Genomic DNA, 23,487 nt, shown 5'->3' on the forward strand with positions numbered 1-23,487 from the left:
ATAAAATGATAGGAGGTTTCTTCTTTTTATAGCGTTTCCTAGGGGGGTTGAAAGATGTGAAAGTCACCAATCCGACGTTTCTCTTAGTGCAGAACCTGCCTTCTTGAAGTTGTAGGGCCAGAACCTCAGTGGGGGAACTCCAAGTTTCTCCGTTGACCTCGAGGACCGATTCACACCAGCTGAGGGGCTGGCCCTTTATCTCAACTGAACCATGAAGTTCTTAAATTCTCGTGTTGCAAAAATAAAAGAGCAGAGTCACTCGTGGCTGGTTACAAGCCCGAACCCTTCCTTCGCTTGCGTCTCCCTGCAGGTGAGTTTGGCCAGGAGGACACTCCATGTGCGTACAGCCACAACCCTGCTGCGTGTCCGTTTCTTTAGTCACTATTTAAAAAACAGGATGCAGAGGACAAACTGCAGTTTTTCTATGGGCCGATGGAAAACCCAGCAGGAAAATCCCAAATCCTTCCAACCTCAGGAGTAGAAGCTCTCACTCCCCCTTTTCCCTGGGAGTGGGGTAAGAAGATTTAAAATTAACCCTTCCCCCTCCTTTATATATAAAGATGAATCTTCCTAAAACTCTCAGTCTCTCTCTCTCGTTCATTTCTAATTGAGCGCAACAGTTTCTAGCTGAAAAAAATCCCCCGAGATCCACATCTCAGCAGCAAGGTAGGTAAAGCCTAGATCTGAGAGCTCCCAAGATTTTTAGTTTTCAAGGCTGTGATTTTCAAAGGAGCACTTTCAACTCTTAGTCAATTTCTTTCTTTCTTTCTTTCTTTCTTTCTTTCTTTCTTTCTTTCTTTCTTTCTTTCTTTTCTTTTCTTTTCTTTTCTTTTCTTTCTGAGCCAGCAGTTTACCTAGGGAATTTGGGGTGAATGGGGTGTTTTTGCTTGTCACCCTGTGATGTTTGAAATCCTGAAATGTGTTCAGATGCTCAAAAAAAATGGTTATAAATCATAACCAACAAAGGAGTGTTTTCAATAAAAAAATATTGCATTTTCCTTAAGTAACAACCATAATGGAAGGGGTGGGGGGAGTTTCTCTTTAAATCACAACAAAGTGACTGAGAATTTTGCCCAAATTGGAGACCCAGATCTTGGGGAAAAGTGAAGGTCCTTTGGTTTAATTTTCCAGCCAGGCATTTGTTATATAATTCTCCCTTCTGCTTCAGAAATATCGGGCCCAAGTAACAAATCAATGCATCCCCACTCACAGTTTGTAGTGATGCCCTGGAGAAGACAGGAGTGAGAGGTCCAGACCCGCTGAAGAAGCTGTAGACAATGAAGTGTAGAAGTCTCCTGGAGACAAGAGAGCAGGGGAAAGGTCTTCTAGAGATGTAGACAATAGACATGATTTTCCGGATGTTGGTCAAGGAGACGTGAGGCGCACAGGCAGAAAGGGACGACATCCTCTATAGGGCGTGGGTCTAGGCTGGGTCTTTTGGGTGCCGAAGGGGCTTTGGCTGGCTCCATATCCAACCTCTCTACGCTCCTCACAGGGAAATCAGCAGAAGGAGCAATCCGGGGAGGAAATACACCCTCTCACGGCTACCCGGCGCAAGAAGTGGAGGTGGCGACTGGCTGCAGTGAAGTTACACAGCTCTTCGGCTGAGGTACAGAAGCGATGGGCAAAGCCTGCTATGTTCAGTCAAGTGTGTCCAAATGAGGGTCAGTGCAGGATTGTTCCTTCCAGCCCGCTCTCCAAAACTGTCTCTCTCTCTCTCTCGCTACCTTTCTCTCTCTCCCTTGCCACACATCCCCGTCGGCAATCTCTCTGCCCCCGTTTCCCTCAGCCTCGAGTCTCTCGCTCCCAGTGCCGACCAACTCTTCGGGTTTCTCCTTCTCATGTTTGTATATCGGTCCCTCTCCTGCGTTCCTTGCTCACTTTCATCCACTAGCTCCTGCCCTTTCTACTTCGACAAATATATTTCGCCGGTTCTTCACGTCACATCGCAGCCGGACGCCCAGCTCCGAGCTCTGAGTAAGAGCCGGCCTGATCTCCTTGATCACGACCCTAATGAACTGGTGAATCGGTTCGTATTTGGAAAGTACTTTGGAGAGGCAATGCGCTATGGGCCCTTATTCCTATTTGCACTCTGCCGGAGGACCACAGCGGCAGTGGAAAGGGGCCTCCCTGAGTATAAGAAAGAATCCGGTCCCATGGGGCCGATCCTGACTGAGCACCGCCCAGTTCCACAGAGAGCTCTGTGTATTGTTAGCGGTAGCAGTCATCTGGGCCTCATTCTCGTTTGTCCGCTGCTCTGGCAATATAAAGGGGCCTTAAATTGAGAGTAAATTACAGCTATAACGACGTTAAGTCCCCCTTGGCCCGGCCGGAACAGAATAAAGGAGCTTTAGCGTGAACAAGAATCAGGCCCGTTAAGTCTAAAGAAACACTGCACCTCAGAACTTTATACTGGAGGGCGTTCTTAATAATCGTTGTGTCTGGCAGGTATGATATAGATCCATCTTCGGCACGCGAGCTGATTTTCAGTGGCACTCACACTGCCCGGTCCTGGCCACTGATCCGGGGGAGCTCTGCATTTTAATTTAATTTTAAATGAAGCTTCTTAAACATTTTAAAAACCTTATTTACTTTACATACAACAATAGTTTAGTTCTATATTACAGACTTATAGAAAGAGATCTTCTAAAAACGTTAGAATGTATGACTGGCACGCGAAACATTAAATCAGAGTGAATAAATGAAGACTCGGCACACCACGTCTGAAAGGTTGCCAACCCCTGATGTAGATGATCGGGTTATATATTGTACCCTACTCTCCTCCTTAGATTATTATCTTGATTTTTATAATGTTATTTATTAGATTGTTAAATACTTTTTATTCTTCAGACTGCAAAATCCTCAGGGCAAGGACTGTTTTTTGATTGTTGCTGGTGGAGGTTTGTCGGGCCCCAGTCTACGGTTATGGCCCCGCAGGACAAATAAATAATACAGCCGCTCGCCAGGTTACGCGAGACCCGATTTACTTAAATTCGCACTTACGGAAAAAGTTCCCTAAGCCAGAAATAGGATTTTCAAGTTGGGGAAATTTTTGCGTAACGTGCGGGTCTACGTTTCCGACTACTGCAAAATTCGAGTGACGCAAGGCGTTCCGGAACGGAACGATTGCGTAAGTCGGGGGGCGTCTGTAATAGAGCGTATCCATATGGCCCAGTAGGGGGAGCTGTGGAGGGGTCATTGCTAGACCTGGGCCTGGACTTGGTTGCTGTCTAGACGCTATTTGCAGTGTACATGTTAAATACTAATAATTCAGAGCAAGACCCGTGCCCCAACCAGGGGATTGTCTCCCCCCCCCCCCACGCACACACTCTCTCTCTCTCTCTCTCTCTCTCTCTCTCTTAGCAGAACAAGGATGTCCTGTCCTGGAGTGACTCTTCCCACATCCTCCATGGGGCAGGGCTTGCCTGCCGTAGCTCTGGGTTTAGGAGGGGCAGCTGGAGAGAACACCCCAGCCCAAGGCATGGTGGCAGGTTTCTTGACACTCCCAAGGGCCTTTGGCCAAGAGTTCCCAGCAACATCAACGCACGCACCCTGTGTTGATTTCCTTGATTTATGCAAATGTCGTGTGCCACCTGACAGGACGTGTTCTGCAAGAAACCAGAGGAGAGATCCCTGAGGGAGCCAGGCTGTGGCTGCGTATAGATGAGTCGGGAGACCCCTTTCTTCTTAGCTCTGATGTCAAATACACCTGTGAGTTAGGTAATAATCCCCCTTGCAAAGAACGGGGGAAACTGAAGCATAAGACAGCGAAGTGACTGGCCTAAGGCCACGCAGCAAGCCCGTGGCAGAGCTGGGAATGGAACCCAGGAGTCCTGACTCCCCGCGCCCCTGCTCTAACCACTGGCGGGCATTGCCTCAAATGGAATCAGACGTACTGTGCTCCAGAGACCCACTAGTGACATGAATCATTGACAGTAGCACTGCCCTGAGGTCTGAGCCCATGTTCCTTTTCACTGCCATGGTGGCTTTGATTTTGTGCGTCCCCAGGTCTGTGAGATGCACTGTGGCTGCGTGTCCGAGGGGGTCCCCAGCTCCTGCTGGATCTCAGGTGAGAATACAGACCACGCCGCGTGGAATTCCAAGGGGAGAGAGGAAAGCACGGCCTCCTTTCCTCCTGTGGAGCTGGGCCGAGCCCTGGCAAGGCTGCACGGGGCGAAGCTAAGTTAGGGAGCGAGGGGCCCGGTCCTGAGAGGTGCTGAGCACCTGCGTCCCCCTGGAGGGACCACAATCTGGTACCTTTATGCAGCAGCTTTACTCCCAGAGCCCTTTACAGACTATACATACGGGGATCATTCCCCCAGCGCTGAAATGCAGCCACCTCTGGGGTGAAACGCGGCAGTGGTTTAACAGCCCCAGAGCAATGCTGCACAGGGAGCACTCTCCCAGCACTGAAATGCAGCCACCTCTGGGATGAAACGCAGCAGAGCCGCCCCTATCCAGATGGGGCCAGAAATGAGGGGTTCAGAGTGCAGGAGAGGGCTCCGGGCTGGTGCGGGGGGTGAGAGCTCTGACTGGGGGTGTGGGCTCTGGGATGGGGCTGGGGATGAGGGGTTTGAGGTGCAGGAGAGGGCTCCGGGCTGGTGCAGGGGGTGAGAGCTCTGACTGGGGCTGTGGGCTCTGGGATGGGGCTGGGGATGAGGGGTTTGAGGTGCAGGAGACGGCTCCGGGCTGGGGCAGGGGGTTGGTATGTGCGGGGAGGGGTGAGGGCTCCAGCTAGGGGTGCGGGCTCTGGGATGGGACCGGGGATGAGGGGTTTGGGGTGCAGGAGGGGGCTCAGGGCTGGGGCAGGGGGTTAGGGTGTGTGTGTGTGGGGGGGTGAGGGCTCTGACTGGGGGTGTGAGCTCTGGTGTGGGGCTGGGATGAGGGGTTTGGGGTGCAAGAGGGGGCTCCGGGCTGGTGCGGGGGGGGGAGGGCTCCAGCTGGGGGTGCGGACTCTGGGGTAGGGCCGGGGATGAGGGGTTTGGGGTGCAGGAGGGTGAGGGCTCCATCTAGGGGGTGTGGGCTCTGGTGTGGGGTTGGGGATTAGGGTTTGGGGTGGAGGAGGGGGTTCAGGGCTGGGGCAGGGGGTTGGGGTGCGGGGGAGCGGCTCCGGGAGGGAGTTTGGGTTCAGGAGGGGACTCTGGGTTGGGGCAGGAGGTTGGGATGCAGGAGTGATTTTGGGGTGCGGGGTCTGGTGTGGGGTTGGGGATTAGGGTTCGGGGTGCAGGAGGGGGTTCAGGGCTGGGGCAGGGGGTTGGGGTGTGGGGGGGGGGCTCCGGGAGGGAGTTTGGATTCAGGAGGGGACTCTGGGTTGGGGCAGGAGGTTGGGATGCAGGAGTGATTTTGGGGTGCGGGGTCTGGCGGCACTTACTGTGGCTCCCAGGAAGTGGCCATCAGGTCCCTGTGGCCCCTAGGCACATGGGTGGCCAGGGAGGCTCCATGTGCTGCCCTTGCACCCACAGGTGCCACCCCCACAGCTCCCATTGGTTGCGGTTCCCGGCCAATGGGAGCTGCGGAGCCAGCCTTCAGGGCGGGGGCAATGCGCGGAGCCTCCCTGTCTGCCCATGTGCCTAGAGGCCGCAGGGACCTGTCGGTCGCTTCTGGGAGCCACAGAGCCAGAGCAGGCAGGAATCCTGTCTTAGCCCTGGGCCTCCAGCTGCGCCGCCGAGAGGACTTTTAACGGCCCAGTCGGCAGTGCCAACCAGAGCTGCCAGGGTCCCTTTTCGACCGGGTGCCTGGCAACCCTACACTGCACGGGGCTCACTCACCCAGCACTGAAATGCAGCCACCTCTGAGGTGGAACGTGGCAGCTGTTTAACAGCCACACAACTGCTGTGTAACAGTTGAAGACAGGAAGTCCCCTGGGAGTTGTGGGGAGGCTGAGGGCAGCCAGCGCTGGGGTCTGACTAGGCTCTCACTTGCTCTGCAGGGCTGGCTTTCCCAGACTGGGCCTACAAGGCAGAATCGAGCCCTGGCTCCCGTCAGATCCAGCTCTGGCACTTCATCCTGGAGCTGCTGCAGAAGGAGGAGTTCCGCCATGTCATCGCCTGGCAGCAGGGCGAGTATGGGGAGTTTGTGATCAAGGACCCCGACGAGGTGGCGCGTCTGTGGGGCAGGAGGAAATGCAAACCGCAAATGAACTACGACAAGCTGAGCCGGGCCCTCAGGTGCGGAGAAGGGGCCGCGTGGGGCGGGGAGCACGGGAACCCGTCTCGACCCAGGGCAGAGACGAGGGAGCTTATCGATCAAAGGAGAGACCGGGTATTTGGTGGAGAGGCAGAGAACAGCCCAGTTCGGCACCGCTTTCAGCCATGCCAGGATCACACCAGGTAGTGCAGTCCCCGAGCTAGAGGGAACCACAGGATCTGTCTGAGTCCAGCAGCCTCATTATAGTCCTCGCTGCCCAGTCCTGCCCCTTCCCACGGTCCACCGCCAGGAATCAGGGCAAACTGACGCCCGCTAGCCATGGACCTGATCCAGGCCAGGATCTGAGTTCCCCTGCTTTTAGGGGGAGTTCAGGCCCCAGGCCTAGCACATGGATAAGAGGTGAGCTGCGAAATCTGGACATAGATTTAAAGGAGAAGGGGAAACTTATTTCAGTCTGGCTGTATGTTGGATGGACTCAGAGGGACACCCAGATCCATCCCTGACCCTTTGGAGCAGGAAAAGAAGGGATGATGGACGAGAGAGAGTAAAGGGACAGAGAGCACAAGAGAAGGAGCCTTTATCTTTTATTTTTCTAGGAGAAGATAGTCCCTCTTCTCTTCTCTTCTCTTCTCTTCTCTTCTCTTCTCTTCTCTTCTCTTCTCTCTGTTGCCCACCGCCTAGCAGAGAGCAGCGCAGAGGGGAGGCAGACAGACGTGGCAAAGTCAGTTGGAAATTTCTGCGGTCACTCCTAGTGGGCGGGATCGGGCATTAATGCCCAGTGCTTTCTGCTGCTCAGGGCAGAGGAGGAGATTTGAATGGTTTTTTTTATACAAATGGAAAAGATTCCTGGATCGTCTCTCGGCTTCATGGTGCTTGTCTGTTCAGTGACACGTCCGTCCCCCGCTGCTCTAACGCGCCAGGCTCTTTCCTCTCTCCCCACCCCCAGGTATTATTACAACAAGCGCATCCTCCACAAGACCAAGGGCAAGAGGTTCACCTACAAGTTTAACTTCAGCAAACTCATCTTCGTCAATTACCCGCTGTGGGACGTGCGCTACCCTTCCCCGCCCCTGCTAATGGGGGCCGCCAGCGTGTACCGGCCATCCATGGCCTCTGCCGGCATGCAGAGCGAGGTAACCCCAGGGCCCGGGGCTGGGATGGGGTCACAGACTGCCCTGTGGGTGGGTGGGGGGGTCACAGACTGCCCTGTGCACAGGGCTGGGATGGGGTCACAGACTGCCCTGTGCACGGGGCTGGGATGGGGTCACAGGCTGCCCCATGAATGAGGCTGGGATGGGGTCACAGACTGACCCATGGATGGGGCTGGGATGGGGTCACAGGCTGCCCCATGAATGAGGCTGGGATGGGGTCACAGACTGACCCATGGATGGGGCTGGGATGGGGTCACAGACTGACCCATGGGTGGGGGCGGGTCACAGACTGTCCTGTGGGTGGGGCTGGGATGGGGTCACAGACTGACCCATGGGTGGAGGTGAGTCACAGACTGCCCCGTGCATGGGGCTGGGATGGGGTCACAGACTGCCCCATGGATGGGGCTGGGATGGGGTCACAGACTGCCCCATGGATGGGGGCGGGTCACAGACTGACCCATGCACGGGCTGGGATGGGGTCACAGACTGACCCATCGGTGGGGGCTGGGATGGGGTCACAGACTGCCCTGTGGGTGGGGCGGGTCACAGACTGACCCATGCACGGGCTGGGATGGGGTCACAGACTGACCCATCGGTGGGGGCTGGGATGGGGTCACAGACTGCCCTGTGAGTGGGGGCGGGTCACAGTCTGCCCCGTGCACGGGGCTGGGATGGGGTCACAGACTGCCCTGTGGGTGGGGGTGGGTCACAGACTGCCCCGTGCATGGGGCTGGGATGGGGTCACAGACTGACCCATGGATGGGGGCGGGTCATAGACTGACCCGTGCACAGGCTGGGATGGGGTCACAGACTGACCCATGGGTGGGGGCGGGTCACAGACTGCCCCGTGCACGGGGCTGGGATGGGGTCACAGACTGACCCATGGGTGCGGGCGGGTCACAGACTGCCCCGTGCACGGGGCTGGGATGGGGTCACAGACTGCCCTGTGAGTGGGGGCGGGTCACAGACTGCCCCGTGCATGGGGCTGGGATGGGGTCACAGACTGACCCATGGGTGGGGGCGGGTGGGCGTCAGTCCCAGGCTGCCCCTGGGACCCCAGGCTGCCCCTGGGACCCCAGGCTCATTGTTAGGACCCTGAATATGGGGGTCCCCATTGCAAAGCTCATTCTCCCTTCAGCTCCTGCAGAACATGATCTTCACCCGCCAGGCATTGGCCGACCAGCTGGCCTTCCACAGAGGCCTCAGGGACCCGCTGGACATGGCGAGCACAGGGAACAAGAAAGGGACTGCCAGCGGGGCCCGTAAGTACCATGTGTGTCTGTGAAAGGGGGGGAAGGGGAGGACAGCAGCACAGAGCAGGGTCAGAGAGGAGCTTTTCAGGAGACCTCATGGTGGTACCCACCAACACGCATGAGTGTGCCCATGTACGTGTGTGTGAGTGTGCACCGGTGTTCGTGTGTGTGCGCGTGCACTGGTGTTTGTGTGTGAGTGTGCACCGGTTTTCGTGTGTGCGCGTGCACCGGTGTTTGTGTGTGAGTGTGCCCGTGTACGTGTGTGTGCGCGTGCACTGATGTTTGTGTGTGAGTGTGCACCGGTGTTCGTGTCCCAGATCAGTGGGTGGCTGCCGATAACACACCAAGGGAGAAATAAGGACCCAGCTCGCGTCCGAGCCTGGCCATGGGTGAGGGGATCCAGCATCTCCCCAATCCGAGCAGCAGCGTCTGGCAACTCCTGGCACTGGCTGCACGATGGCGCCGGGCAATGGGGAATCCAGCCCCGGGGGCCACGCAGAGACGAGTCTGCCCCAGGGGCTCTGACCAGCTGGATCCAAACACCCCTGAATTTGCGGGGATTTGAATCTGGATCGAAATGTCCCTCCCCCGTCCTCCGCACACTCCCACCACCTGCTGCAAGTTCCTAAAATTGGAGGGGGGGGAGGGTGTCCTGCCAGCAGGGGGGGCTCAGAAAGGGCAAAAGCCTCAAAAAGCCCCTCGCCCACCGCTCAACCCCCTACCTGCCTGTCTCTGGGCAGCCGCAGCCGCCTTGCAGGTGTCACCTGCACAGAGAGCTGCCTGGTTTTCGAAGGGTTAATCCCCAGCAGCCTGGGCTGCAGCCCCCGCCTGGGTGCATGTGGGCCTGGGGCTGGGGGACGAAGGTGGGACCTGCAGAGACACAGAACAGTCTGGATCTGCCCGGCCCAGGCCGCCTCCCTGTCCAGGGCCCCTGGCGGAGCACAGGACACAGGGCCGCTCTGAACCGGGGTGTTCCCGCCCCAGAGCCCCTTTGCCCCAGCCTGGCTGCCAGGAAGGGGCAGTAGGGCTGTGATGAATAGGCAGGAGGTTAAGCTCCGGCTTGATCTGTATTATAACAGCACCTAGTGGCCAGATCCGGGCCCCATTGTTCCGGGCGCTGCAGACAGGGGGAAACAGTCCTTGCCCCGAAGAGCTCGCAGTCTGAATAAACAAGGGTAGGGGGGAAACTGAGGCACACACCAGTGGCGTGACTTGCCCAAGATCGCCTGGCGGGGCAGTGTCCTGACTCCCAGCCCATTGTTCAGTGCACTGATTGTTGCCCCCCCGCCAGCACACACACAGAAGGCCCAGCCATTGAGGTCTTGTTTTCAAGGGGGTTGTGGGGCCTAGGGGCTCGGGCACTGGGTGTGGGACTCAGGACTCTTGGGTTCCATCTCCGTGACGTGGGGGCTGCCTGGGGATGCGCGGTGCGGGGCAGCTGGTTGGCGTCGGCTTTGGGCCGGTCTCACTTTGCTCCCTGTCTCTGTTCCTGTCCCCAGAGTTCAGCTCGCCCCCGTCTCCCTGCTGCTGTGGGGGAGTGCAGGAGAAGTTCCCCCACCTGGCCGCCTTGCCGTCGACGTTCCCGCACTCCGACCTCGGCCCCCCCTCCAGCCGTCAGCTCTGCCCCCCTCCCCAGTACCCCCAGCCCAGCTCCCCCGACTGGTCACGCTTCCCCAGCCATGTCTTCCAGCGCGGCCGCTCGGTGCTGCCCCTGGAGGAGAGGGCCCAGCCCCACGGCCCGTTGGGACTCCCCACATCAGAAGCCCTCCTGATGGGTCTCGGCTTCCCACCCATTAGGCTGCAGAGGAGAGCGTTCCCTGGGCTCCCATTGGGCGCCACGTGGGACCCCGGGAGTGCGATGGCCGGAGAGAGGCTGGGGTTCCCGCCGGACCTTTCGCAGCCCGAGGAGGAAGAGGAGTCCTCCTCTGCAGAGAGCTGCCCCGGTGTGAAACCAAAGCGGGAGCTTGAGGGCCGGCCTCAAGCCAAAGGCACCGGCAGTCTGGATCCCAGTGGGGGAGGGGAAGGTCTGCATTACCCCCCCGAGTTACAAGGCCTCCACCCCCCCAGCATCCCCTGCTTGTCTGGCTTTAAAGCTGGCTACTCCCTGGATCCCACTTAAGGCAGATGGGCAAGGGGCAGGGGGATGTCAGCTCTTCTCCTCCAGCCCTGATTCCACTGTCCCAGGGGACCCTGCCGTTCCAGCTAGCAGAGACCAGAAGATCCCTCAACCAGCCAGGTCTCCGCAACCCACCGCTCCCCCTGCCGGGCTGAGGAAGTTGATTTCCAATGGGGTGCTGGCTGGGCCACCAGAAAACCAGCCACCAGGGTCTGCCAGTGACTCATTCTCATTCACCCACCAATAACCCCGCCACCCACAACTCTCCAGGGAGGTAGGTGCCCCAAGTGTGCAGCGCCCTCTGTCTTCCTTGCATGGTCTCAGTGCACCATCCCGGTAGTCTGAGACACGCTTCATTCACACCCCAAATGTCCCCAGCCTCTGTTCTGCTCCACAACTAGACCTGGGTCCAAGTGGGTGATCAGACACACTCTGTCTCCGGGATGGCCCACCTGGTACCTGACCCCAGCTCTTCATTCGCTTTGAACCTCTCGGCGTGTAGCGGGGCGGCGATCGGAGCTGATGTGCAAACAGGTTTGGAAGCCTGGGGGGATAAACCCCGATGAACTCTACAACGTTTTCCTTTTCGTTGCCATTTTTTTCTCCCAAAGGTTTAGGTGGGGGAAAAAAAAATAACAGATTTTTCAATGTTTGGCAACTGGACAATTTCAGCCAAACCGTTTTAAATTTTCAACAAAATCCCACCCAGTTTAGCCCAAAACGTTGCCCGCCGTCGCCCACAGAAATCTCTGCTTTGACTAAAAACCTGGCTTCTGTCGGAAAAAACCTTGAGAAGGAAAAATGTTGCCTGGCTCCGGTGCCGCTGCCGCTGGATCGTCCGCAGGGATCACACATGGGACGTCTGGATCAAAAGCATGCGCCGCCCCTGTGTCAGCTACAGAATAAGGCCTGGGAGCTTGGGCTGTATCTGTCTCATCAACTTCTTGCATCAACCAGTGACTGGAGGGGAAAAAGCCCTGCACAGGGTCCATATGACCCAATATTGCCCATTAAACACTCAGTTGCCCCCATAGAGTTATTCTACCCCTTTTTTCTTCTGCTACTCCCCAGCCACCGCCCCACCCATGCTGGGGACACGTTCTGGATGGCTCAGGCCCCAGTTCCCTTTGCCTGGTGACATTCTGGAGACCTGGCGGGGGCGGGGTGTCTTTCCTCTCGACTTTCCTCCCTCTTATTCAAACATTTGTGTGGAGTGTTTTCTAAGTGCCTAGTTGTTGGTCCCCTTTGCCCTGCTCTTAGGTTTCCTCTTAACTCCTCCTCTGCCAGATCTCAAGCCTGGTCTCGGGTTGCGCTCCATTAGCACCCTGCTGAAATCAGGGGAAGGTCAGGGGCCGTCCAGCGCTGAGGCAGGGGTGTTCTGCCTAGGGGGTCCCACACCACTCAGTACAACAGGTGTGCTCTGGAGGCACCAAACGTGTAGCAGGGATCTTTTACCTGGGTAGGCTGCTCCTTCCAGCATCAGAACAGGTGCGTTCTCTTCGGCTGCGCCTGGAGCCTAGAGGTTCACACCAGCCCAGCCTGATTCGTCCGTCTATACAAGTCCCAGTGCCACGTCACCCTGCCATCTTCCCCTCTCCGCCCATCCGGCAATGCCCTCACCGCCCTGCGGCACAGTCTGTCAGTGAAATAAGTGTGCACGGCCTGGCTACTCTCACCTCGTCTGTATAAAAGATGAAACCAAACCTGGTGAATAAAGATTGTTTGTAGACAAGAATCTCTCGGTTGTTGCCCCAAATCCCCATTTGCAGGGGGCTAGGTTAGAACGAAATCAACCTTGTCATTGGCGGGGGGTGGAGGAGGAGGAGGGGAAGGGTACTGTTTGTCCAAATTCTTGATAAAATGCTCGCCCCATTTTCCTGATGACCAGAGACACTTATTCCTATGTGCCAGTAGGTGGCGCTTTTTATATCACATAGGTCCTAGCTAGACATTAACCTAGAAGCCACAGTCATCCAAAATCAGATGTGCTTTGAAAAGATCTACGCTAGTTCCATCACGGCAATTGGACATGAAGCGGGAATTCATTCAGGGAAGCCCTATGGCCCGTGTTAGGCAGGAGGTCCGGTCAGATGGTCACAATGATGGTGATGCTTGTGCGCACGCGTGATGGCCGTGCCCAGAAATCCAAGTGCAGCGGGAACGAAGATGTAGCCGTGCGAAGGCTTTGCCGCGCTTGGCAACTGAGCTGGGGAAAAATGCACGTAGAGCGCAGGCCTGGTCTAGGGGCCACTTCTAAAAAAGCTGACCCATGGTTCCGATTATTCTGTCTCATGCGGGAGCAACTAGACCATCCTCAACCAAGATCAGGGTCCCTTGGTGCTGCAGATAGACCTAGGAGAACCGCTCTCTGCTCCCAAAAGGTGGTCATAATTGTCCAGCTGGGCAAAGATGAAGGGACTTGCTCTAGGTCATGTAGGCTGTGTGAAGGGCCAGGGACTGAATGCAGCTCTCCGGCATCCTATACCAGTTCCCTACCCACAACACCAGCTTCCCCGGGCCCCGGCGTGCTAAACAGCTGGTGGGAGCGAGCGTATGAGACGAGCATGCGCGGCTGGCATGGATCTCGGCGCTAGGACATTTCCCATCGCCTCCATTGCTTCGTCTCTGATTGGCATTCTTTGCCATGCGGGAGGGGAGCCCAATCCACACACACACACACACACACACCCCCGCCAAGTGTGCAAGATGGTGGTGAATGTGCAGCCCCAAGGAGGCCTGACTTGCAGGGGCCCTTGCCAAAGGTGTTTCTGTTACATTGCTGCCTCTCAAAGCAGCCTGCTAATGATTGACTCAACGGTCTGCATGGTGCTAGTGACCCCTAGTGACCAGCCTGAGCATCGCCAATTCACCTCCAGCTCACCTGGCATTATTACAGTGGGGTTAATAGACAAGGCTTCCCCTCTCCCCACCTAAAGCTTTGGAGACACCAGGCAGAACACTTGGGGCCTAGGCGACGTGGCTTTCCCACATGGAAAATGTGAGGTCTACCCCCAGATCTGCCAGGCAACCTGCCCTTCTCTGTGCCTCAGTTTCCCCTTCTACCCTTTCTTTAATAATCCCTAGCTCTTATCTAGGACGTTTCAGCAGTAGATCTCAAAGCACTTTACAAAGGAGGGGGCAGCCCCATTAGCCCCATTGTACAGCTGGGGAAACCGAGGCACGGGGAGGGGAAATGACTTGCTTGAGGTCACCCAGCAGGCCAGTGGCTGGGCCAGGAATAGAATCTAGGTCTCTTGAGTGATTTTCAGCCCAGTGCTCTGGCCCCCGGGCAACACTGTCCTATTTGGTCCATTTAGCCTCTTTGGGGCAGGGAGTGTCTCTTGCCATGTGCACGTGCAGCGCCCTGCGCAACGAGGCCCAAATCTAAGTGCAGGCAGGGCCAGGAATAGAATGCTCTAACCACTGGACCACGCTGCATCTCCCTTTGGGTGAAAAAAGACATTTTCCTTTCACTTTCAGACTGTAACAGCCCATGGACAGTGACCATGGACAGATGGACAGCCGGGCGGCAGTCTCTGAAAGGAAAACAGTGACGGTAATTCCAGAGTAAAGGCCCACCCGCCATTTACCTGTCCCCGTGCAGCCTCCAATGCAATAGAACCCCATTCTGGCCGGGGACCTGCCAGAACACCAATCACACGAGGGCAGGGCAGTTCACAGACATCACGTTGGGTTGACACTTACTGAACACCGGAGTGGGTTTGAGACGGAGTGATGCGGGGCACTGGTCTTTGGGGGCCTCCTGCTGGCAGCTGCAGCGTCCTGACACAGCAGAGCCTGGGTTTATTGGAAGCCTCTTGACTCTGCTAAAGACGGAAGTGATAACAACATGCCCCTGTTACCTCCTGGGTGTGTGCAGCGCCCAGCCCCGTGGGCTGATTGAGGCCTGTGAGTGTTACTATATTCGCAGCGGTATTCCAGAGCCCAGACATGATCCGTTGGAAGCTCTATGGGGCGGGGACCACCTTTCGTCGGTGTTGGTTCTGCGCCTAGCGCCATGAGGCTCTGGTCCAGGACTGGGGCGCCCGGCACTACCACAATACAAATAATAACGTTCATAGAGTTGTAGATTTCAAGCCAGGAGGGGTCCGTTCTGCTCAGCTCTCTGATCTCCCGCAGCGCACAGGCCGGAGGATTTCACCCAGTGATCCCTGCATCAAGCCCAGAGCTCCAGCCTGAGAGAGAACGTGTCTCAAGACGTACATATCTGATTAGACCAAACAGTGCCCGTTCATGTTTCAGAAGAACGCGCGAATCCTCGGACCGGGTCAATGTGGTCCTGTCTCCGGCAGGGGCCAGCTTCAGAGGAAGGTGCAAGGACACTAATGGTACACCCTGACCATAGGGCTTTGTGGCTGACTTGCCCAGCTGCAGCTTATAGCCTTGGTCGCTGGGCGTGCTGGCCCTTTAAGGGGAAGGTGAGTTCAACCTCACCTATCCCCAGTTAGGGCTGTGGTTGGATCAGGTGACATGTTTCCTGTAAGAGGCAGCCTGCTTGGTCAGCTAGAGGAGCTGAGACAGCTGCAGCGGGAATACAGGAAAGAAGACCAGGGAACAGATGCTCGTGCCCGCCTGAGAGAAGGGTCTGGAGCTATGTGCAGTGAGGGGCAGCAGGAAAACCCTCTTCCAGAGGGAATCAGGAGGTGCTGTGGGAGGGTATTTCTAGAAGGAAGCAGCCTGGCTAGGACAGTGCAGGCAGGGGGGAGTGTGACAAGGAACTGGCACTTGCTTAAGGATCTCGGCTGGGCCTTTTGGGGAGGACAGGAGGCAGCTTCCCCACCTGCAACTTCTTTTGGCCGATGGCGAAAAGGTCAACAGGCTGCTGAGCTGGGGAGGTGGAGAGAGAGGAGCTGAGGCCTGGTGAACGTGAGACCTCCCTGAGGGCACCCCCTGACTGAGGTTCCCCTGTTCACACGTGATTCCAGGAGCTGGGGATTTAAGGAAAGCACCAAAATGTCACGAGCCTTGTAAGGATCCACAAATCTCTGACTGAAGCTTGCAGACAAAGGGTGGTTAGGTGCATAAGGCGCTGGCCTGCAAATCAGGAGATCTAGATTCAATTCCTGCCTCCTTGGGTGACCCACTTAATCCCTCTGCGTCCCAGCCCCTCCTCTGACACAACCTTCCTTTATCTTCTCCTCTCTTTGCACTGCTGGCTCTTGGGGGCAGGGATTGTCTTGCTCTGGGTATGTACAGCCCCGAGCACCATGGGGCCTTAGGTGCTACAGTGATGCAGCTGGCACTGATCTAACCCTGAGGCTTGGTCTCTGCCTGTTGCCTGCTGAGCAGAAATGGCTTCACGATTTAAATCTTAATATAAAGCCAGTGGGGAAACGTAAAGGCCTCCTTAGTCCTTCCTTTAGCTCTGTCTTCGTTTGTACCTGGGCAAGAAAATGGGAGGGAGGGAAGTTGCAGAGAAGGCACCGGGGAAGAATCTCTGGCCTTCCAAGCACCTGCAGGCCTGTGCCACCCCATAGGCAGACTCCCCCTTGCTTGGGGGGCTGCCCCCTGCTGGCTGGATTGGGTGCATGCTCTAGCACAGTGGCTCTCAAACTATTTTACTGGTGACCCCTTTCACACAGCCAACCTCTGAGTGCAGCCCCCTTTATAAATTAAAAACACTTTTTAATATATTTAACACCATTATAAATGCTGGAGGCAAAGTGGGGTTTGGGGTGGAGGCTGACAGCTTGTGACCCCCTCCATGTAATAACCTTGTGACCCCTAAGGGGTTCCGACTCCCAGTTTGAGAACCCCTGCTCTCGCAACAACTCTGGACCGCCATGGATGGAGGTTGGTTGGGGCCATGCACATCTAGAGTGCAGAAGAACTGAGTTGCTCAGAAGACCCTGACGATCTGCCCCACTTCCTCTGGAGATCCCTCTCCCCCATCGTGCTTCTCCCTCCTCCAGGCCTGACAGCACCCTGGTTGCTTCTCGCAGAGTTGCTCAGAAAATGGATTTTCCAGCCTGTGAAAAATTGAGATTTTTGTTTTTTTAAAACTTCCATCCCCAAGTCAAAATGCTGAAATTTTTCACAAAAATGAAATTCCTCCCCCCCTCAAAAAAAAGTTTTGAAACGAGGAGAATTTTTTTCAATTCTATTTGAAATACTTCCTTCAGATTTGTACCCTTTTAATTGTTTTCATTTCAAAATTTACTTTGATTTATATGGGAAAAGCAAAAGTGGTTCTGAAACAAAAAAAAAATTTTTTTTTTTTTTTTTTGGTTCCAGTGTTTTTTAACGTTTTCAGAATGTCCTTTGTCCATTTCTTTTAATGACTTCATCGGCTGATCTGAGTTTGGGACATTTTGGTTGTGTTGAAATGGCATTTTCTGACGGAAAACGATTTAGACATTTTTCCAACCGGCTCTAACCTCTAGCTCTTTGTGTCCTGGGATCTCAAAGCAACTTAACCAGTGTTAGGGGTTAATACTTCCCAATCTTCCCACCCCCAGGAGGGCTGGGGAGTAGTGGGGGTGTCCTGGCAAGGAAGGTGGGTGTGAAGGGGTTAAACACCTCCCAGATGTAGCAATTAACGCTTTGCACCTTCCAGCAGAGGATCTGGAAGCCCGTTACAGTGATTAATAAGCCCAGGAGTTAAGGGGAAGTGGACCAGGAATGGCGCCTCTTAGTGGACTAGCTAGGAAGTACAGGGAGCTAAGGGGGTGCTGCTTACCGAGGCCAGGGAGAAAAGGGGGAGCTAGAATTAACATTACAAAGGCTGGTGAATATGGTCCTCCCGTCTCGTGGATGGGGGGGGGGGGGGGGGAACTGAGGCACGGATCCTGCAAGGCTGGCATTTTTGAAAGCAGCCCCAGATTTTGGCTGCCTCCAACGTCTGGGAACCCAGCTGGAGACTGGGCTCTCCTCTGCCCCACGATTTGGGCGGGGCGCTTACGTCCGTGTAAACGGGGGTGAAAACTGCTAGTTGTGCTTCACGCTTTCTTTGCACTGGTGTAAACGGGGCCGCTAGATCCAGGGTAAGGAAGAGTCCGGCCCGCTCAGGGCTTAATTCTCATAGGCAAAATCCCAGGTGCTCTTCCCCTGAGCCCCGCAAGGGGCAAACCAGGGGCTCGTGTGTCCCCAGTGTGCCGTGCCCCCCACATGCGGTGTGTCTACACAAGGGGAGCGACAGCGGCGCTAATAATGACCCTGGTGCAAAGTGCCCAAGAGCGAGACCAAACGTGGACGTGGAGTAAGCAGCTGAAGCTCCCCGTCCAGCCAAGGGGGGTGACACCCCCAGAGATGGAGGTGGGAGAGGGAAGGGAGTAGGGGAGGGGAAAGTTTCCCAGGGAGAATTGTCCAAATGTCACTTTCATTTTCACTCTCTCCTGCCCACCTTCCCAGCGGCAATCCGGGAGATCAGGTCAGCCCTTCCCAGCACCCCCACCCCTGGGGGAACCCCTTCACCCCACCGAACCCCAGCAAGGCTGTTTCCTGCTCTCCTCCCCAGCATCCTCATTGGTAACCCGGGGACAGCTGCGTGGGGGGGGAGGGGGGAAGAGGGAGGAGCGTGAATGTGAACCTCTCTCTGATGCCCCTAGGGGCAGAGGGATAGGGGACCCCCCCAGGGGAAGTGGGAGGGCTGTGAAGGTGGGGAACCCTCTCTGGCACCCCGGGGACAGGCGGGGTAGAGGACCCCAGGGGTAGGGGGGGTCTGTGAGGGTGGGGACCCCTCTAGGACCCCCAGAAGCAGGAGGGTTGGGGAGACCAGGAGCAAAATGGTAGGGGACCCCTAGGAGAAAGGAGGGGCTGTGAGGGTGGGGATGCTCTCGGGCACCCCAGGGGAAGAGGACTGGGGACCCCAGGAACAGGTGGGGTAGGGGGGGCTGTGAGAGTGGGGGATCCCTCTGACACCCTGGGGCAGGAGGGCTGGGGAGCCCTGGGGTAAGATGGCTGTGAAGAAGAGGGATGCTCTCTGACACCCCAGGGAGTGGGGACCCCAGGAACAGGAGGGATAGGGGGTCTGTGAGGGTGGGGGTCCCTCTGGCACCCCAGGGACAGGAGGGGAACGGACCCCAGGGGAAGGGGGGCTGTGAGGGTGGGTGTCCCTCTGGCACCCCAGGGGCAGGAGGGGTGGGGGCTGAGGGTGGGGGTCCCTCTGGCACCCCAGGGAGAGGAAGGGAAGGGACCCCAGGGGAAAGGGGGCTGTGAGGGTGGGGGTCCCAAGGCACCCCAGGGACAGGAGGGGAAGGGACCCCAGGGGAAAGGGGGGGCTGTGAGGGTGGGGATCCCTCTGGCACCCCAGGGGCAGGAGGGGAAGGGACCCCAGGGGAAAGGAGGCTGTGAGGGTGGGGATCCCTCTGGCACCCCGGGGCAGGAAGGGAAGGGACCCCAGGGGAAGGGGGGGCTGTGAGGGTGGGGGTCCCCCTGGCACCCCAGGGGCAGGAGGGGAAGGGACCCCAGGGGAAAGGGGGCTGTGAGGGTGGGGATCCCTCTGGCACCCCAGGGGCAGGAAGGGAAGGGACCCCAGGGGAAGGGGGGGCTGTGAGGGTGGGGGTCCCCCTGGCACCCCAGGGGCAGGAGGGGAAGGGACCCCAGGGGAAAGGGGGCTGTGAGGGTGGGGATCCCTCTGGCACCCCAGGGGCAGGAGGGGAAGGGACCCCAGGGGAAAGGGGGCTGTGAGGGTGGGGGTCCCCCTGGCACCCCAGGGGCAGGAGGGGAAGGGACCCCAGAGGAAGGGGGGGCTGTGAGGGTGAGGGGGTCCCAAGGCACCCCAGGGACAGGAGGGGAAGGGACCCCAGGGGAAAGGGGGGGCTGTGAGGGTGGGGATCCCTCTGGCACCCCAGGGGCAGGAGGGGAAGGGACCCCAGGGGAAAGGAGGCTGTGAGGGTGGGGATCCCTCTGGCACCCCGGGGCAGGAAGGGAAGGGACCCCAGGGGAAGGGGGGGCTGTGAGGGTGGGGATCCCTCTGGCACCCCAGGGGCAGGAGGGGAAGGGACCCCAGGGGAAAGGGGGCTGTGAGGGTGGGGATCCCTCTGGCACCCCAGGGGCAGGAGGGGAAGGGACCCCAGGGGAAGGGGGGCTGTGAGGGTGGGGGTCCCCCTGGCACCCCAGGGGCAGGAGGGGAAGGGACCCCAGAGGAAGGGGGGGCTGTGAGGGTGAGGGGGTCCCAAGGCACCCCAGGGACAGGAGGGGAAGGGACCCCAGGGGAAGGGGGGCTGTGAGGGTTGGTGTGCCCCTGGCACCCCAGGGGCAGAAGGGGAAGGGACCCCAGAGGAAGGGGGGCTGTGAGGGTGGGGGTCCCTCTGGCACCCCAGGGATAGGAAGGGAAGGGACCCCAGGGGAAAGGGGGCTGTGAGGGTGGGGGGGTCCCAAGGCACCCCAGGGACAGGAGGGGAAGGGACCCCAGGGGAAGGGGGGCTGTGAGGGTTGGTGTGCCCCTGGCACCCCAGGGGCAGAAGGGGAAGGGACCCCAGAGGAAGGGGGGCTGTGAGGGTGGGGGTCCCTCTGGCACCCCAGGGACAGGAAGGGAAGGGACCCCAGGGGAAAGGGGGCTGTGAGGGTGAGGGTGGGGGTCCCAAGGCACCCCAGGGACAGGAGGGGAAGGGACCCCAGGGAAAAGGGGGCTGTGAGGGTGGGGGTCCCTCTGGCATCCCAGGGGCAGGAAGGGAAGGGACCCCAGGGGAAAGGGGGCTGTGAGGGTGGGGGTCCCTCTGGCATCCCAGGGGCAGGAAGGGAAGGGACCCCAGGGGAAAGGGGGCTGTGAGGGTGGGGGGTCCCAAGGCACCCCAGGGACAGGAGGGGAAGGGACCCCAGGGGAAGGGGGGCTGTGAGGGTGGGTGTGCCCCTGGCACCCCAGGGACAGGAGGGGAAGGGACCCCAGAGGAAGGGGGGCTGTGAGGGTGAGGGTGGGGGTCCGTCTGGCACCCCAGGGGCAGGAAGGGAAGGGACCCCAGGGAAAAGGGGGCTGTGAGGGTGAGGATCCCTCTGGCACCCCAGGGGCAGGAGGGGTGGGGGGCTGTGAGGGTGGGGGTCCCCCTGGCACCCCAGGGGCAGGAGGGGAAGGGACCCCAGGGGAAGGGGGGCTGTGCCTGGTCAGTAGCAGCAGGAGGAGGGATTAGCTGGGGGGGGCGGGGGGGGGCAGGGATACCAGGCAGCTCCTCGCCCCCCTCCTCCCGCAGCAGCCCGAGCTGGCCCCAGCAGGGCAGGGGAAAAGGCTGCTGCCCCCCCCTCCTCCCTGCCCTCTGTCACCTTCCCTCCTTCCTCCCCCCCCTCCTGGGGTGGCCTCCCCCCCCCCCCTTCCTTTTCCTCTGGGAGAGGGAGGGCGCCACTGGAGCTGGGGGGAGGCAGGGCTCCAGAGGGGAGGGGAGGCAGGGCTGGGAAAGGCTGGGGATTGAGAGCTGCAGCTAGGCCGCTCCCTGGGCAGGTTCCCAGCCCAGCAGCCCAGGGGGAAGGGGCTTTGGCCCCCAGGGGCTCGGATTCGCCCCCCTGCCATTGCCAGGGCCTGGGAGAGCGCAGGAGCCAGAGAGGGAGAAGGGGAAAGAGGAGAAAGGAGGTGGGGAACATCCCTCCCCCCAGCTGGGATGCACAGAGACCAGCAATCACAATTCAGCCAGAAAGGGACAGGCTTTCCCCCCCCTCCCTGCCACTTAATGCAGTGAGAGAAGGAAGAAAACAGGAGGCGGGAGGGAGAGATATACAGGGACCTTTCAATCCAGATTTGCCAGCAAGCTAATAACAAGAATTGGTGCAGTATTTTTTTCCCCCCTTCTTCCTCCTCTTCCCACTGAAAGACTCAGACAGAGGAAGAGAGAGAGGCAGAGAAGCGGATGGGAAAAGGGAGGAAGAGAAATAAAGAAGGAAAGAATCTCCATTTCGTGGAGAAGGGGGATTTTGCAGGGACTGGTTCATTTTACGCTGCAAGGAAAAGGATATTGGGGTTCAGAGGCAGAGTTCAAGAGAGGGGTCATTCGGCCTGGAAAGGTGGAGATTGGGGAGTCTGTTGAGGAACCAAACCAGAATTGCTATTTATTTTCAGGGAGCTTGTGGATTTTTTTGCTTTCGGAAGCCGGGTTTGCATGAGCTGGTATTTTATTTTCAGGGTTTGGTTTGGTTTGTTTTTGTTTTTAAAGGAAGAAACTGATTTGTGTCAAGTTTTAGGAACCTTAAAATGCAGTTTGGGGGTTTAAAAAATTAGGACATCTTTTTTTATTTAATTTTTGTAAGGGTTGAACTGGACTCGGAAACAGTGTACATAGTATTGTATGATTTTTATTGATTATTTATTTTTCAATGATAGCAAGGAAAGACCGAGCTGTTACCCTAAAAGAAGTGCCAATTTGTGGAAGAATTTGAGCTTCTGGTATTTTTTTTTCTGTTACAGTTTTTCAAGTATTAGGCTAGGGATTTTATTTTAATTTTTTTTTTGTCTCTGCCCTGCAAACAGAAGAACAGCTGTTAAAACTGGATTATAAGGATGTTTTTTTATCTGTGTTTTGCAGTTAAGACTTTAATATTTTGAAGAAAAACTGCTTTGTTTCCTTTTACATTTTTTCGACAGCATCTGTAACCTTGAAAAGACTATTTTTGGACGTAATAAAAAGGCAAGTGTGTTTTTTAGTTTTTTTCAGAAGAAAACAGGAGGGGAAAAATTAAAAAAAAGAAAAGGAAAAAAAGGACTATGTTCACACTCCAGCTCAAGATGGACCTGCAGCTTCCAGGATCTTGATCTGTTTTCCTCTTCTGGAATTTTTTTTTTTCCGGGAGGGTGCGATTTTAAAATTATAAAAGCAGTCAAGAAAACAGAGGACCCTGGATTTTTGGATCAGCGAAGGAGACAAGAAGAATCATGAGTGTGAGGCCTCCGCAGACTGCACTAGACAGGTATGTGTTTGTTGGGTTATTTATTTTTTTGTCCTCTTAATGCTTGTGATTGAATATCAAATTTAGTGATGCTACTTTGGGATTTGGGTTCTTTTTTCTGGGCAGGGCTTGTCTTGAATTGAGCAAACTGGCTCCTTTGCTAGTTTGAGTCTGATGCAAATGGGTACTAGTGGTGCTACACAAATTGTGTATGGAGTGTTTTTTGTGCCTGTATATGTGTGTGTGTGTGTGTGAGAGAGAGAGAGAATTGGTATGTGGGCTGTGAGGATTTGCAGGCTGGGGGAATGCCTTGTTTGTTTGTCCACAGGGGGAACTGTGTGTGTGTGTGGTTTTTCTACACAAAAATGCTTCTAAATAATTTTACTCTCAGTACTGTATGCGAGTTGCTCCCTGTCTGGGTCATCCCCTCTCCCCCACTGATCCTCCAGCTTCCTCTGTTTCCATCTCCTATGCAGACTGCAGTGGGCTGGGCCTGGGCCTAGTTTAGGATGGGCATTATTCCATGTATGGTACCCAGGTTCCTCTGCAGACTGTGTGGTCACTTGGTAAATTACCTAGATCCACTCCCCTGGAAGAGGAAGTGCCCTCCCTCTCTCATGCACCATGTCAGTACCTGATCCTGCAGTCCTCACGCAGGCAAGGCCCCCACTGGAAGTTAATGGGAGTCTTGACTGCAGACGTGACCCCTCTGGTGCCTGGAGTAAGGTGGTTGCAATCTGCCAAGTGATGTTGGGGAGTGTGGATAAGCCAGGCGGCAAGTGGGGTGCAGGCAGTGAGGCTAGCTGCTGCAGTGGGGGGTGGTAATGGATTGGGATGGTGCCATGCATGCTGGGGTCTGGGGAAGGCCATTGGATTGAAACAGAAGGCAGAGAAGAGCATGGAGGGTTACTCCCCCACCTCTTCCCAAAACAAAAGTCCATGCACAAAACTACTGCACCGATTCTTTCCTGGACTGCAATATTCTCCTTTC

The 23,487-nt window shown here is 56.7% G+C and overlaps 2 protein-coding genes across 2 annotated transcripts in view; both read left to right on the forward strand.

The window, feature by feature from the left end:
- Positions 1 to 211: 211 nt before the first annotated feature.
- On the forward strand, positions 212 to 10,670 carry ETV3L (ETS variant transcription factor 3 like). The gene is made up of 7 exons (XM_054011165.1): positions 212 to 310; positions 1,496 to 1,609; positions 4,009 to 4,069; positions 5,930 to 6,167; positions 7,094 to 7,280; positions 8,437 to 8,560; positions 10,051 to 10,670. The coding sequence occupies exons 1-7, from the start codon at positions 212 to 214 to the stop codon at positions 10,668 to 10,670; spliced, it is 1,443 nt and encodes a 480-aa protein (XP_053867140.1).
- Positions 10,671 to 20,920: 10,250 nt separating this feature from the next.
- The window catches only part of ARHGEF11 (Rho guanine nucleotide exchange factor 11), an 80,694-nt gene continuing 78,127 nt past the window's right edge, over positions 20,921 to 23,487 (forward strand). The window contains exon 1 of the mRNA XM_054010752.1: positions 20,921 to 22,517. Within this exon, the coding sequence (XP_053866727.1) occupies positions 22,483 to 22,517 (35 nt within the window). The 5' untranslated portion in view covers positions 20,921 to 22,482. The remainder of the gene's footprint in view (positions 22,518 to 23,487) is intronic.

This window comes from Malaclemys terrapin, chromosome 21 (genome assembly GCF_027887155.1).
Source record: "Malaclemys terrapin pileata isolate rMalTer1 chromosome 21, rMalTer1.hap1, whole genome shotgun sequence".
In the NCBI taxonomy this organism is placed as follows: domain Eukaryota; kingdom Metazoa; phylum Chordata; order Testudines; family Emydidae; genus Malaclemys; species Malaclemys terrapin.

Coding starts and splice junctions, on each gene's coding strand:
- ETV3L (XM_054011165.1), top strand. CDS start 212: ATGAAGTTCTTAAATTCTCGTGTTGCAAAAATAAAAGAGCAGAGTCAC. Junction 4,070..5,929: donor CAGCTCCTGCTGGATCTCAG/GTGAGAATACAG, acceptor CTTGCTCTGCAG/GGCTGGCTTTCCCAGACTGG. Junction 6,168..7,093: donor AAGCTGAGCCGGGCCCTCAG/GTGCGGAGAAGG, acceptor CCCCACCCCCAG/GTATTATTACAACAAGCGCA.